The sequence below is a fragment of the Brachyhypopomus gauderio genome, unplaced genomic scaffold, assembly GCF_052324685.1.
Source record: "Brachyhypopomus gauderio isolate BG-103 unplaced genomic scaffold, BGAUD_0.2 sc74, whole genome shotgun sequence".
In the NCBI taxonomy this organism is placed as follows: domain Eukaryota; kingdom Metazoa; phylum Chordata; class Actinopteri; order Gymnotiformes; family Hypopomidae; genus Brachyhypopomus; species Brachyhypopomus gauderio.
The window spans coordinates 652,650-664,701 of NW_027506895.1; the positions used below are offsets into that span (position 1 = coordinate 652,650).

At 47.3% G+C, this 12,052-nt stretch overlaps 1 protein-coding gene across 1 annotated transcript; it reads right to left on the bottom strand.

The window, feature by feature from the left end:
* Positions 1-8,524: 8,524 nt before the first annotated feature.
* LOC143491361 (E3 ubiquitin/ISG15 ligase TRIM25-like) lies at positions 8,525-11,739 on the bottom strand. The gene is made up of 6 exons (XM_076990274.1): positions 11,127-11,739; positions 10,657-10,752; positions 10,278-10,511; positions 10,038-10,197; positions 9,908-9,958; positions 8,525-9,631 (listed from the first exon to the last, which is right to left on the bottom strand). Exons 1-6 carry the CDS (start codon positions 11,709-11,711, stop codon positions 9,165-9,167), a joined length of 1,593 nt encoding a protein of 530 aa, XP_076846389.1. The 5' UTR covers positions 11,712-11,739; the 3' UTR covers positions 8,525-9,164.
* Positions 11,740-12,052: the final 313 nt, after the last annotated feature.

Below are 12,052 nucleotides of genomic sequence, written 5' to 3' on the forward strand. Positions count from 1 at the left end.
AATAAAACTACATTCAGTATTTTCTAAACACATGTGCATCACATCATGCCTCATCATGTCCACTAAAAGATGGCGTGTAAGTTTGTACTGAACGTCAGATGTCTGGTGTTTGAGCAGGAGGTGCTGCTCGTCTCTGCTCCTTCTTCTCTGGGCTTTCGGTGTTTCTTATGACGCTTCTTTATCTCCATATTTAGTCTCTACATTGTTAAGGCACGTTTGTTTCATTTCATTTATTTTCATGACTTTCATTTCTCCAGAACTGCAAAGAACTCTCTGAGCGCGTGTTGAGAGAATGTGAGACTGAGAATATGAATTCTCATGACACAGTGGAAAGTACACAGCATTTGTACAGTATCTCCCTTAAATTTCACACAGTTGCTTTCTCTCTCCGTCACGTCAGCGACTTTCCTACAACACTAAGAAAAAAAAGTTCACTCCGACGTGGTAGTTTGGCTATGGCCGTATGGGACTCTTTCTCACAAACTACAGAGAAGAATACGCGACCTTAACTTCAGGAGACGTTACAAATGTCCGTGTGTTTTTATTTTCGTGCAAGTGTACATATACAGCAAGCAAATCTCCCGCTGTGCCAAACCACCCGAACCTGCTTCCTGCGTCTACACTGCGGTCAGCTTTAACTTCTCGTGCGCCCCCGTGTGGTCAAACAAAAAATATGACAAAATGTGAATACCGTAACCAGTAAATTGTCTCCCACACGTCCGCCGCTAATTGTAACTGCAGTTTAGGTACAAAACCTTTCACAATTTTTACAGTATTTATAGAAACCTTACGTAGGCCTATATAAAGACCAAAATAAGTGGTCATTTTTTACAACATATTCAAATGATGGTACATTGCAAGTAGTTTCTTTTAAAACACGAAATAAGTTCGATATCTTCCTTCTTTACCACGACCTTGCTGCCAACTGTCCTCCATGAAGTACACGTTGAAAGTTGGAAAAATATCACTTAAATACATCATGGTGATGAGCCCAAAGTTGGTAAACATGCAAAAACCTGAATGATGACACACAGGCTGACTGAGTTTTACTGATCTATGTACTTAGCAATACCTGAGTGCGCACATGAAAAGTGGGAGGTGATCCACCAGAACATATTGAATTGTGAATATATTTTTACAATTTTTATGTGGCAATTCTAAATGTAATGTAGACACCTGACTGGGGAGGTGAGGGATTGAGTTGAATATGGCAACAAACTAGAGTGTGAAGAAGTCGAGGTTCAAGTCAAGAGATTTTATTGTTTATTGACCCAATTGGTCAATAAAGGTTTTATTATTTATCGACCCAATTGACCTAAGATGGCAGCAGTGGTTCATGTGGAGACGTCTTCCCACACCACTCCCTGCAGCTGACCTCATTGCGGTGTTGACCCCCAACTGCTATCTTTTCTCCGCAGCCATATCCAGAAACTCACTTTTTCTGCCTCTTCCGCCAACTCCTTGTTTGCCCTCTTCAGGCTTGCTCCAGTCATTCCAGCAGTGCAGAGGAGTCGGACTGCAGACCCCCCTGCAAAGCCCTACACCCGACCTCCACAGGGTGAATGGTCGCAGCCCAGCCTCCACCTTTGCACTCCTGCACCAGACTTGGACCGCTGTACTTGGACCGCTTGAGTTCATGTGCTACTGGTATTCCTTCCTCCCAAGGCACGGTCAGTTCAATTATGAGGACTTTCTTGGCGGCTATAGACCACATTACAATGTCAGGTCTTTGTATTGTCTGAGTTATCTCAGTTGGAAAAATGAGCTTTTCGACATGCATTTCACATCTCTTGCCTGGGCTTAACAGACATGATAACTTCCCCACTGCTGTCTTCTGTCTTATCTCCCCTGGCTTGATAAAGGCCATGCTTGGCCGCTGGAGTTCTGTTGAGCTGTTCGCCCCGACCCTGCACTTCTCCAACAGCTCTGCCAGTTTCCCCAGCATCTGATTGTGCCTCCACCGGAAGCGCCCCTGCGTTAGGGCAACGTTGCACCCTGAAAGAATGTGCTGGATGCCTGCATTGTCCTTGCTACACAGGGGGCACTTGCTTTCACTTCTGAACCATTAGGAAAGGTTACGAGGGCATGGAAGGGTGTCATAGGCTGCCTTCAGGAGGAAATTGAGCCGTGACTGTGGGGTTCGCCAGATGTCAGCCCATGTTACGACTCTGTGGATGATATCTTCCCAGCGAGTCCAAGCTCCCTTCACTGCTTCACTGTCTCTGGCCTACCTCAGCTCAAGGACAAGGCGAGTCTTCTCCTGTCTATATCCTGTGCTGATGGACTTCAGAGGGAGTTGCAGGGTGTTCTTGCCAAAGAGGCCGGTGTCTGAGAAACAGCTAGGCAGTCCCAACCACTTCCTGATGTACCTGTTTGAGATGCTGTCCAGCTTGCTGGTCATGGACGATGGGATTTCTCCCACTTTCAGTAGCCATGTCACTCGATGGAAGAGAGTGATCTGGTAGCACCATACCTTCAGCTTCCCCGGAAGTTGGCTACTATCGATCCTGGCAAGACCCTCTCTTAACTGTTTCTGTACCATCCTCGCCATCTGCCTGTCCGACAACTCTGATGTATACTCTCTTCTGAGACTTCGGATGGGCTGTTCTGCTAGGAGCGGGATCTTCTCTCCTCCTGCTGTGAAGACAGTTCTGTCATCCCTCACCCCTTTCCTGATTGAGAGGCTCCTAGACTTTATGCCTTTATCTTTATCAATTCATCAAATCGCTTGAGGAGTTGTGCTGTACATGGAGCAGTTTGTAAGATGCTTATTACATCATCTATGTACCCTCTGAGCGCAGGGAGTCTTCCGCCTGTTGGGGATTTTAGGCCTCTGGCCACCTGCCTTGCTCCAATGAGTAATATTTCAAATGCTGCCACAAAGAGAATGGGTGATATGGAGCAGCCCATGGCAATTCCAACCTCCAGTTGCTGCCATCCCGTCATGATGTCCTCTGCTGTGAAGCACATGTGGAAATTGGCAAAATACTTGCCAATGATATCTCTGTTGCATCCAGGAACGTGGAAGAACTCCAAAGCAAACTCTACCAACTTATGTGGTACTGAGCCATAGGCATTTGCCAAGTCTAGCCATACTACATGTAGGTTTCCCTTCTCCCTTTTGGCACGCTGTATTTGATCCCATATCACAGTTGTATGCTCAACACAACCCAAAAAAGCCTGAAAGCCCACCTTTCTGACAGCTTGTGTCGATGTAGTGGAAATCTTGCACCTTGGGGATGAAAATTCCAACTGCCTCTTGCCACTCTCCTAGGATGGATTGCTTCTTCCACACAGTGTGCATGAGGTTCCATAAGATCTTTAATACTTGTGGACAGTTCTTGTACATCTTGTAAGTTAGCCTGTTTGGTCCTGGAGCTGAGGCCGACCTTGCTCTTCTGATGACCTCTTCAACCTCACGCTGCCTGGGTGGGGAGGTGTCAAACAGGTTCTTTGGGGAGTCTGGACGTGGTATGTAGCTTGGTGAGCCAAGAAGTATATCTTTGGCTATGTCTGTGTACTGGCCGTTGATGTACTGTTCTAGCTCCTCTTTCGAGATGGCGAGTTTTCCACTTCGCTTCACGTCCAGCAGCTGATGGGCATAATGGAACGGATTTTTGAAGAAATATTTTCTTGCCTTCTCCTTCCATCTCCGGCGCATCCTGAGTCTCTCTGCCTGACGTAGCTTGGCAAGCCTTTGCTTGAGGTCGTCCTATAGTGCCTTGAGGCCTTCCTTTTCCTCCGGGGCTGCTTTTCTCCACCTTTTTCGTAGCTAGCGCCTATTGGCTATGAGCTCCTCTATGTATCTCTCCCTCCGTCCTTTCTGACTCTGAGTTGTGGCTCGCCTGGTCCCACACACTCCACTCATAGCTGATCTTATTCAGCAAGGCCAGTTTCTGCTCAACTGTTTCTTGCAGGGAGTGATCTAGCACTTCTTTCAGGTGATCATCAAGTCTGCGCCACTCATCTTGGTCTTTTGCCCGTGGCCACTTGATTTTTGGGCGCATTTCTGGATGTTTGCGCAAGTTTACATGTGTGGCTCTTGGGGGAACATTAAGAGCATCCTTCTCAGGAGCTGCCTCCATCTCCTCTCTTACATTTGCTGAGGTAACCCTCTCAGCACTGTTGGGACCTGCTGCACTGTGGTTTGTCACCTGGCTTTGGGTCTCTTCCATCTCACCTGCCAAAGCAGTGCGGTCATGCTGGTTGGGAGTCGTCCCACATTTCATTCTCCCTTGATGGATGCACAGCCCTTTGAATGATGCACATGTTCTACCACCATCATACCCTGCTACAGTGGAGAAATCGGTCAGGAAACAAGCTCCAAGATGATGTTCTGCAGATGCTACGAGACTAGGGTTGCCACCTAGGTCTGACAAAAAACAAGGACACTCTGTCATACGTGAACATAAATTGTTGACGGGGGGGGGGGGGGGTGGCGAATGTAAATTGTTGACAGACGGGGGGGGACGTAAATCGTTGACGGGGGGGGGGGGGGGGGGGGGGGGGGTGGCACACGTAAAATGTTACCGGGAGGGTGTAAAATGGACACAGCGAGAGAAAAAAGACGGATTTAAAGTGTGCAGAAACAGTCTAAATAGTCATTTGAACTAACCTAGAGAGAACCGGGACATTAAATGATTTTTTTTTTTTGCCGGGACCGAATATAAAAAAGAAGGAAAACTGGGACAAACCGGGACAGCCCGGGAAAACCAGGACAGCGACATGAAAACCGGGACAGTCCCGGGAAAACCGGAACAGGTGGCAACCCTATACGAGACCCAGGCCTGCAGACCGCGGCGTTGCCTGATGGTGGAGCCCGGCGGAAGTCTCATCGCAAGCGGTGCGAGCAAAAGTGGAAGCGTGGAAAGAGAGCTGGGATCCGCACGAGGCTAAAGGCTAGCTCTAGCTGCCCGGCTATACCATCGCTATTCCTCGCGATCATTTGCTCTCTCGACAACAAACTGGACTACATTAGACTCCAGCGAACGACCCAGCGTGAGTTCAGAGACTGCTGTGTTTTAGTCTTTGTGGAATCGGGCTGAGCAACAACATTCCAGACAGCGCCATTCAGCTAGCGGGGCTAACCGCGTTCAGAGCGGATAGGAGTGCGGCCATGTCCGGGAAGACCCGCGGTGGAGGTATGTGTGTTTACATCAACACGGAATGGTGCAACAACGCTGCGACATTCTAGACACTGCTCTCCGCTGATGGAGTTCCTGATAGTCAAATGTAGACCTTTATTTGGCACGAGAACTCTCTGCCGTGCTGATAGCCGCCGTGTACATACCACCTAGCGGTAGTGCAAATGCTAAGGAGGCACTATGCAAACTGAACAGAGCTATTAGCATTCTGCAAAACAAACATCCAGACGGACTATTCACTATCGCTGGAGATTTCAACCATGCAAATCTCAAGTCAGTCCTCCCTAAATTCCATTGCCATGAGAGGAGCGAACACACCGGATCTTGTTTATACAAACATCCCCAGGGCACGTACCGGGCGGAGCCCCGCCCCCACCTTGCATTCTTGGACCACATGTATGTGTGGCTCACCCCAGCCTACAGACCGCTCATCAGATGCTCCAGACCAGTTCAGAAGCAGGTGAGAACCTGGCCGGCAGGAGCCATCTCTGCCTTTCAAGACTGTTTTGAGTGCACTGCATGGGACATGTTCAGGGAGGCTGCAACTGACGGCGACACAGTTAACCTGGAGGAATACACAGCATCAGTCACTGGCTACATCAGCAAGTGCATTGATGATGTTACTGTCTCCAGGACCATCACCACACATCCAAACCAGAAGCCGTGGATGACTGCTGAGGTACGTGCGCTACTAAGAACCCGCGACTCAGCTTTCAGAGCGGGTGACAAGGTGGCCTTGAGGAAAGCAAGGGCCAAACTGTCACGAGCCATCAGAGAGGCAAAGCGCGCACATGCCCAGAGAATCCACAGCCACTTCAAAGACACTGGTGACACATGGCGCATGTGGCAGGGCATCCAGGCAATCACCAACTACAGGACAACACCACAGTCCTGTGACTGTGATGCCTCCCTCCCTGATGCCCTGGTTCGAGGCACAAAACGACACATCGGCAAGGAAAACCATGCCCAAGCCAGACGAGCAGGTGTTGTGTCTGTCTGCAGTGGATGTGAGGAGAACTCTGCGGAGTCAACCCATGCAAAGCTGCAGGTCCAGACCACATTCCCGGCAGAGTGCTCAGGGAATGTGCAGAACAACTGACGGATGTTCTCACGGACATCTTCAACATCTCCCTGAGCAGCTCCACTGACCCAACGTGTCTCAAGACCACCACCATCGTCCCCGTGCCAAAGAAGTCCACAGTGTCCTGCCTCAATGACTACCGTCCCGTTGCACTCACCCCCATCATCATGAAGTGCTTCGAGAGGCTAGTCATGAGGAACATCAAGACTCAGCTGCCCCCTTCACTAGACCCCCTGCAATTCGCGTATCTTCCCAACCGCTCCACGGATGATGCCATCACCACCACCCTTCATCTCTCCCTCACCCTCCTGGAGAAGAAGGACACCTATGCCAGAATGCTGTTCATAGACTTCAGTTCAGCATTCAACACCATCGTCCCACATAAGCTCTTTGGGAAACTAAGCCTGCTGGGCTTAGACACACCCCTCTGTAACTGGATCCTGGACTTCCAGTCAGTCCGGATCGGGAACAGCACCTCCAGCACCATCACACTGAACACTGCCCCCCCCCCCCCCCCCCCCCCCCAGGGCTGTGGACTCATGACTGTGTAGCAAAACACAGTTCAAACCACATCATTAAGTTCGCAAATGATACAACAGTGCTGGGTCTCATCAGCAAAGGCAACAAGTCAGCATACAGAGAGGAGGTGCAACGGCTGACAGACTGGTGTAAAGACAACAACCTTCACCTGAATGTGGACAAGACCAAGGAAATTGTTGTTGACTTCAGGAGAGCACGTCACATTCACTCTCTGCTCAACATCAATGGGTCGTCTGTGGAGATCATTAAGAGCACCAAGTTCCTTGGTGTCCACTTAGCGGAGAACCTCACCTGGACCCTAAACACCAGTTCTACAGCCAAGAAACCCCAGCAGTGTCTCTACTTCCTCCGGAAGCTGAGAAAGGCCCAACTCCCTCCACCCATCCTCACCATCTTCTACAGAGGCACAATAGAGAGCATCCTGAGCAGCTGCATCACTGCCTCTACTTCCTCCGGTGTAGCAAAACACAGTTCAAACCACATCATTATGTTCACCGATGATACAACAGTGCTGGGTCTCATCAGTAAAGGCGACGAGTCAGCGTACAGAGAGGAGGTACAGCGGCTGACAGACTGGTGTAAAGACAACACACACTTCACACATGGTCACGTCAACAGAGAGCCTGTGTGCTTCTGCGTCGTTCTTCATGAAGCAACAACTTTTTCTTCAATGTCAGAAAAGCTGCCTTGGAAAATGACTGAGTTTGAACTTGACACGTAGTTTAAAGAAAGTTTTCAGGAATTGGCAGTGGTTAGGATAAAAACCTCACAAGTACCAGACCAACAAAGAACAGAATAGTTACAGACTAGGCACAGACCAGCTTCACCATCTGGCTGAATCAAATAGGACAAAATAGAAATTTCAGTTTGTAATGTAGTGTTTGGTTCAGTGTTTGGTTCATATGTTGATGCTGTCATCCAGCTGTGTCATGGCATCACTCTATTTGTGACAATGACTTGACTGGAAAGCAATGTCTCAGTGAGCCCTCATGCCTGTGGTCACCTCTGAACCCCTCCCTTTAGTTATGCTGCTATAGATTAGCCTGCCGGAGCCACATGCTAATCACTGGCACGTGAGCTATTTACATTTAAATCAATGGTGGTTTAAATTCATGTCCACTCAGTCTGTATTTCTATCTTCTTGCATGCCTCCACCCAAGACGATTGGATACAGGCACCTGCAGGCACCTGGGGGATGGTCTGGCTTGCCGGTGGATGTGCCGATGCCACGAGGGGTCGTGCTGATGCTGGCCCGCCTGAGGCCCACCGCCTGCACCGAGGGGACTGAGGCTGCTTGGAACCACCCTGCAACCACGGACTTGTGTTAACGGGCCGCCCAATGGAGGATGGGTTCCCTTTTGAGTCTTGGTCCTCCCGAGGTTTCTTTCTAATCCCCACCCTATAGGGAGTTTTTCCTCGCCACTGTTGCCTTTGGCTTGCTCATTAGGGATCTGGACCCATACGATTGTAAAGCTGCTTTGTGACGTGTGTTGTGAAAAGCGCTATATAAATAAATCTGACTTTGACTATGAGGGACTTTGCGTTTACAGAGATGGTCTATTTAATAGCAGGAGATATAGAGCTCTTGGTATTGAAAATTATTGATATACATAATTCATTTATTCAGGAATTTAAATTGCCTTCAGGTTCTTAGCTCTGGAAACACATGTAACGGTGGAGAAGTGATGGATAAAGTACAATACAGCATGTGTGTCTCCGGCATTTTATTGTTCTTAATAGATGAACAACAATCAGCCATAAAAATATTCATACTTGCATTCATGTTGCATATTCCAAAGAACATTTCAAAACATTTACCCCCCCCCCCACGACTTTCCACCATTTATAGTCACAACATCAACTGCTGCATGTGTGTGTATACAGATGTATAAAACAGAGCTCATCACAATTTATTGATGAAAAGCAAATGCGCTTTAATATAATATAAGGTGAAGACAAAATACAAAAACCAAGAGCAGCTTTTCTGGCACATGTATAACATTACCAGGAAGTTCTCCCAATACTGAAAAATATTGGAATGCGTCTCTTACTGCAACTGAACGAAAGCCTGCATAAGCTTCAGCTTTAAACAGAAGTTATCTGGGAAGTACTCGTGTCAAGGCTGGAAAATGCCATGGGGTATTTAGTCTTGCAGGGGCAACTACAGATTGGCATTTGGGGCAGCTGACACGATGTGCCAATGCAGACAACGGCTACAAAACGTCAGACTGAAGCACGTTACTGTAGCTGCTCAGGCAATAAATCTGAATGCACATGTTGCACTCAACTCCATGTGACCCAGCAGGGGATTATGGGAAAGGAGAAGGTTTTGCCTCCCCCCCTTCCTGCTCACACCCTTAGTGGACCCTTCCTGCTCAAGCACCAGCAACCAGCCCCAATCAGAGATCACAAAGTCGAACCAAACTGGTTATCAGCTTTAGCCTGAACCTGGGGTAGAGGGGATGAGTGAACGTTGTGTAGATTCTCTGGATGAGCTCCATGTTGTTAGAGACCCTGTAGAAGGCCAGAATTCCTGCATTGTGATCCAGATATACTCCAATTTTGGAGGATGTAGGTGGTTTTAACTGACTGTCCCATTCATCAAAGGAGAACGTGGAGACTGAGATGCTCCTTAAGCCCACCTCATCCCAAAGATTCTTCCTGTAGTCATTGTCATACGAGAGCATGACTGAAACATATCCACTTCTCTCAAACTCCCAATAACAACGTCCAGACAGACCCTCACTACATACGACCTCTGCACCTGACCATGAAAAACATGGTATTGGTATTGATGCAGTTTTGTTTCTCTCAGATATCTGAAGATTACCCAATGTATCTGGGTTAAACGTGAGCCGACAGGAATCTGAGGGGTGGAGAAATTTAGAAAATGATAACCACATTAACAATTCCCTTTAGTGATGTCGGTTGCAGGAGCAGTGGGTGGGGGCTTGGTGAACTTGACCAACAGTTCTGTGTGATCTCAAATCAGTATGTCAACGGAAAATGGCGCTCTATGCAAAAGTGGCTGTGCAGCAAATCACCCAGCAATTTATCACAGTTTCATTGTGTTTGTATTTGCATATGGATTAGTATTGGCAATGTATGGGAGTGATTATGTTAATGAATTCCTAGTACTCACATTTCAATAACTCTTCTCTGGTCTTTGGTTCCCATGGCAAGATACTGCGCACTATTAAATATAAAAACACACTTTGTTCAAATGTAACTAGGGAGATATTTACAACAAATATGTTGGTTATTCATCATACCCTCTGATATTTTCACCATTTCCAGTTTGGTCAGGTCATCATTCATTCGTCTGTTCATCTCGGAGCAAATTTTCTTCACAAATTCCAAAGAAAACTTGGGCTGAGTGTCAATCCTGGATATGTCGGTAACTACAGGAAGGGCCGAGACTGAGGGGAACATCTGCACATGGATGGAGACATGAGAGGAGATCAGTTCCAGAAGGAAGAACTTGCAGTAAGTGATCAGATAGCTGATGTTACCTGGAGGAAGTGGATGTGATCATCTGAGAGTGATAGCTTCTCCAGCTCAGCATCTCTCCTCCTCAGATCAGTGATCTCCTGCTCCACGTTCCTCACGAGTTCTTCAATGTGATTCAGTTCAGCCTTTTCCTGAGCTCTGATCATCTCTTTCACGTCAGAGCATCTTTGCTCAATAGACTGAATCAGCTCAGTGAAGAGGTTGTCGCTCTCCTCCAATGCTGCCTGCGCCGAGCACTGTTAGGAGACACAGAGAGAGGGGACACAGAGGGGGGGACACAGAAGGGGGGGGGGCACACATGGAGCATCTCACTGTCTAAAGAAAAGATCCAAATTATGTCTGGAAAAGCCACCGGCAACCTGTTGTGTTCCCTGCAGTCACCTGGAGAAACTTCATAGCCTCTCTTAACTTCTTCAACTTCTCCTCGCCCGGCTGGATTCTCTCCACAGTTTGTCTTTGCAGGTTCACCAAACAGCCCTAGACAAAGAAATCAGATTTCAGCCTCACATTCCAGTCATAATTTAACAAAACAACTGATAGATCCTGGTGAAGAGCTTGCGTGGTTGTGGTTTTATGAATGAAGTGAGTGGGCAGAGTCCAACAGCACAGGACATTAGACATCTCATCCAATGTATAATTCACATTTGTTCAACAATAGTATATTCACTACACCTTTGATCTGATTTAAGCTAAGCCATGTGAAGCACCATATTATCCTGTTTTGTTCTTGAGCCCATAGTTTTGAGCTCCGGTTAAATTACAAAGTTTTATGGAATATGAAAAATTAGTAAATGGTTTTCAAAGATGTCAATGTTTTTCAAGGTCATTCATCATGGTTCCTTAGTTCTTACCTGCTTCACATTGCGTTCTACTTCAGCTGAAGCCATCTCATGACAAATGTGCATGTCCATGCACAGAAGACACATGAGCTTCTGATCTTTACGACAGAAGACCTCCAAGAGCCTGTCATGAAGACCACAGATCTTCTCCTGGAGATTCATGGAGGCCTCAATCAGTTTGTGTCTCTTGTACGCAGGAGTTTCATAATGATTCTGAACATGTGCTTCACAGAAGGACAGCAGACACGCCAGGCAGGACTTGACAGCTTGGCATTTTCTCTCAGAGCAGACATCACACTCCACATCTCCAGGTATAACAGAGGAGACAACAGGAGCAACATCTTGGAGTTTTGTCTTCCTCAGTTTGTCAGTCAGTTCAGCCAGCATGGTGTTCTTGTTGAGAACAGGTCTTGGTGTGAAGCTGTGTCTGCACTGGGGGCAGCTGTAGGATCCCTTCTGATCATCCTGATCCCAGCAGTCATTGATACATCCCAGACAGAAACTGTGTCCACAGGGAATAGCCACCGGATCCTTCAGCAAATCCAGACAGATGGGGCAGTTGAACAAATCCTGAGTTGTGAGGATAGCTTCTGCCATTTTAATTGACTAATAAAGGAGAGAGAGAGAGAGAGAGAGAGAGAGAGAGAGAGAGAGATTTCAGATTGTTTCATTGGCATGAATTGTCTTTAACAAGTGTTGCAAAAGCAGTTAATGAAAGTATTAACATTAAAAGTGATTAAGAAATAATGAGAATATTCTTAAATAAAATTAAAATTCAAAGTACATTCAGTATCTTCTAAACACATGTGCAGCACATCATGTCCACTAAAAGATGGTGTGATGGTGTGAGGTGTGTGTTTGGTGTTTGAGCAGAGGAGGTGCTGCTCGTCTCTGCTCCTTCTTCTCTGGGCTTTTGGTGTTTCTTATGACGCCCCTTT

Coding starts and splice junctions, on each gene's coding strand:
- LOC143491361 (XM_076990274.1), bottom strand. CDS start 11,711: ATGGCAGAAGCTATCCTCACAACTCAGGATTTGTTCAACTGCCCCATC. Junction 10,512..10,656: donor AGGCTATGAAGTTTCTCCAG/GTGACTGCAGGG, acceptor GTCTCCTAACAG/TGCTCGGCGCAGGCAGCATT. Junction 9,632..9,907: donor CAGAGAAGAGTTATTGAAAT/GTGAGTACTAGG, acceptor TCCACCCCTCAG/ATTCCTGTCGGCTCACGTTT.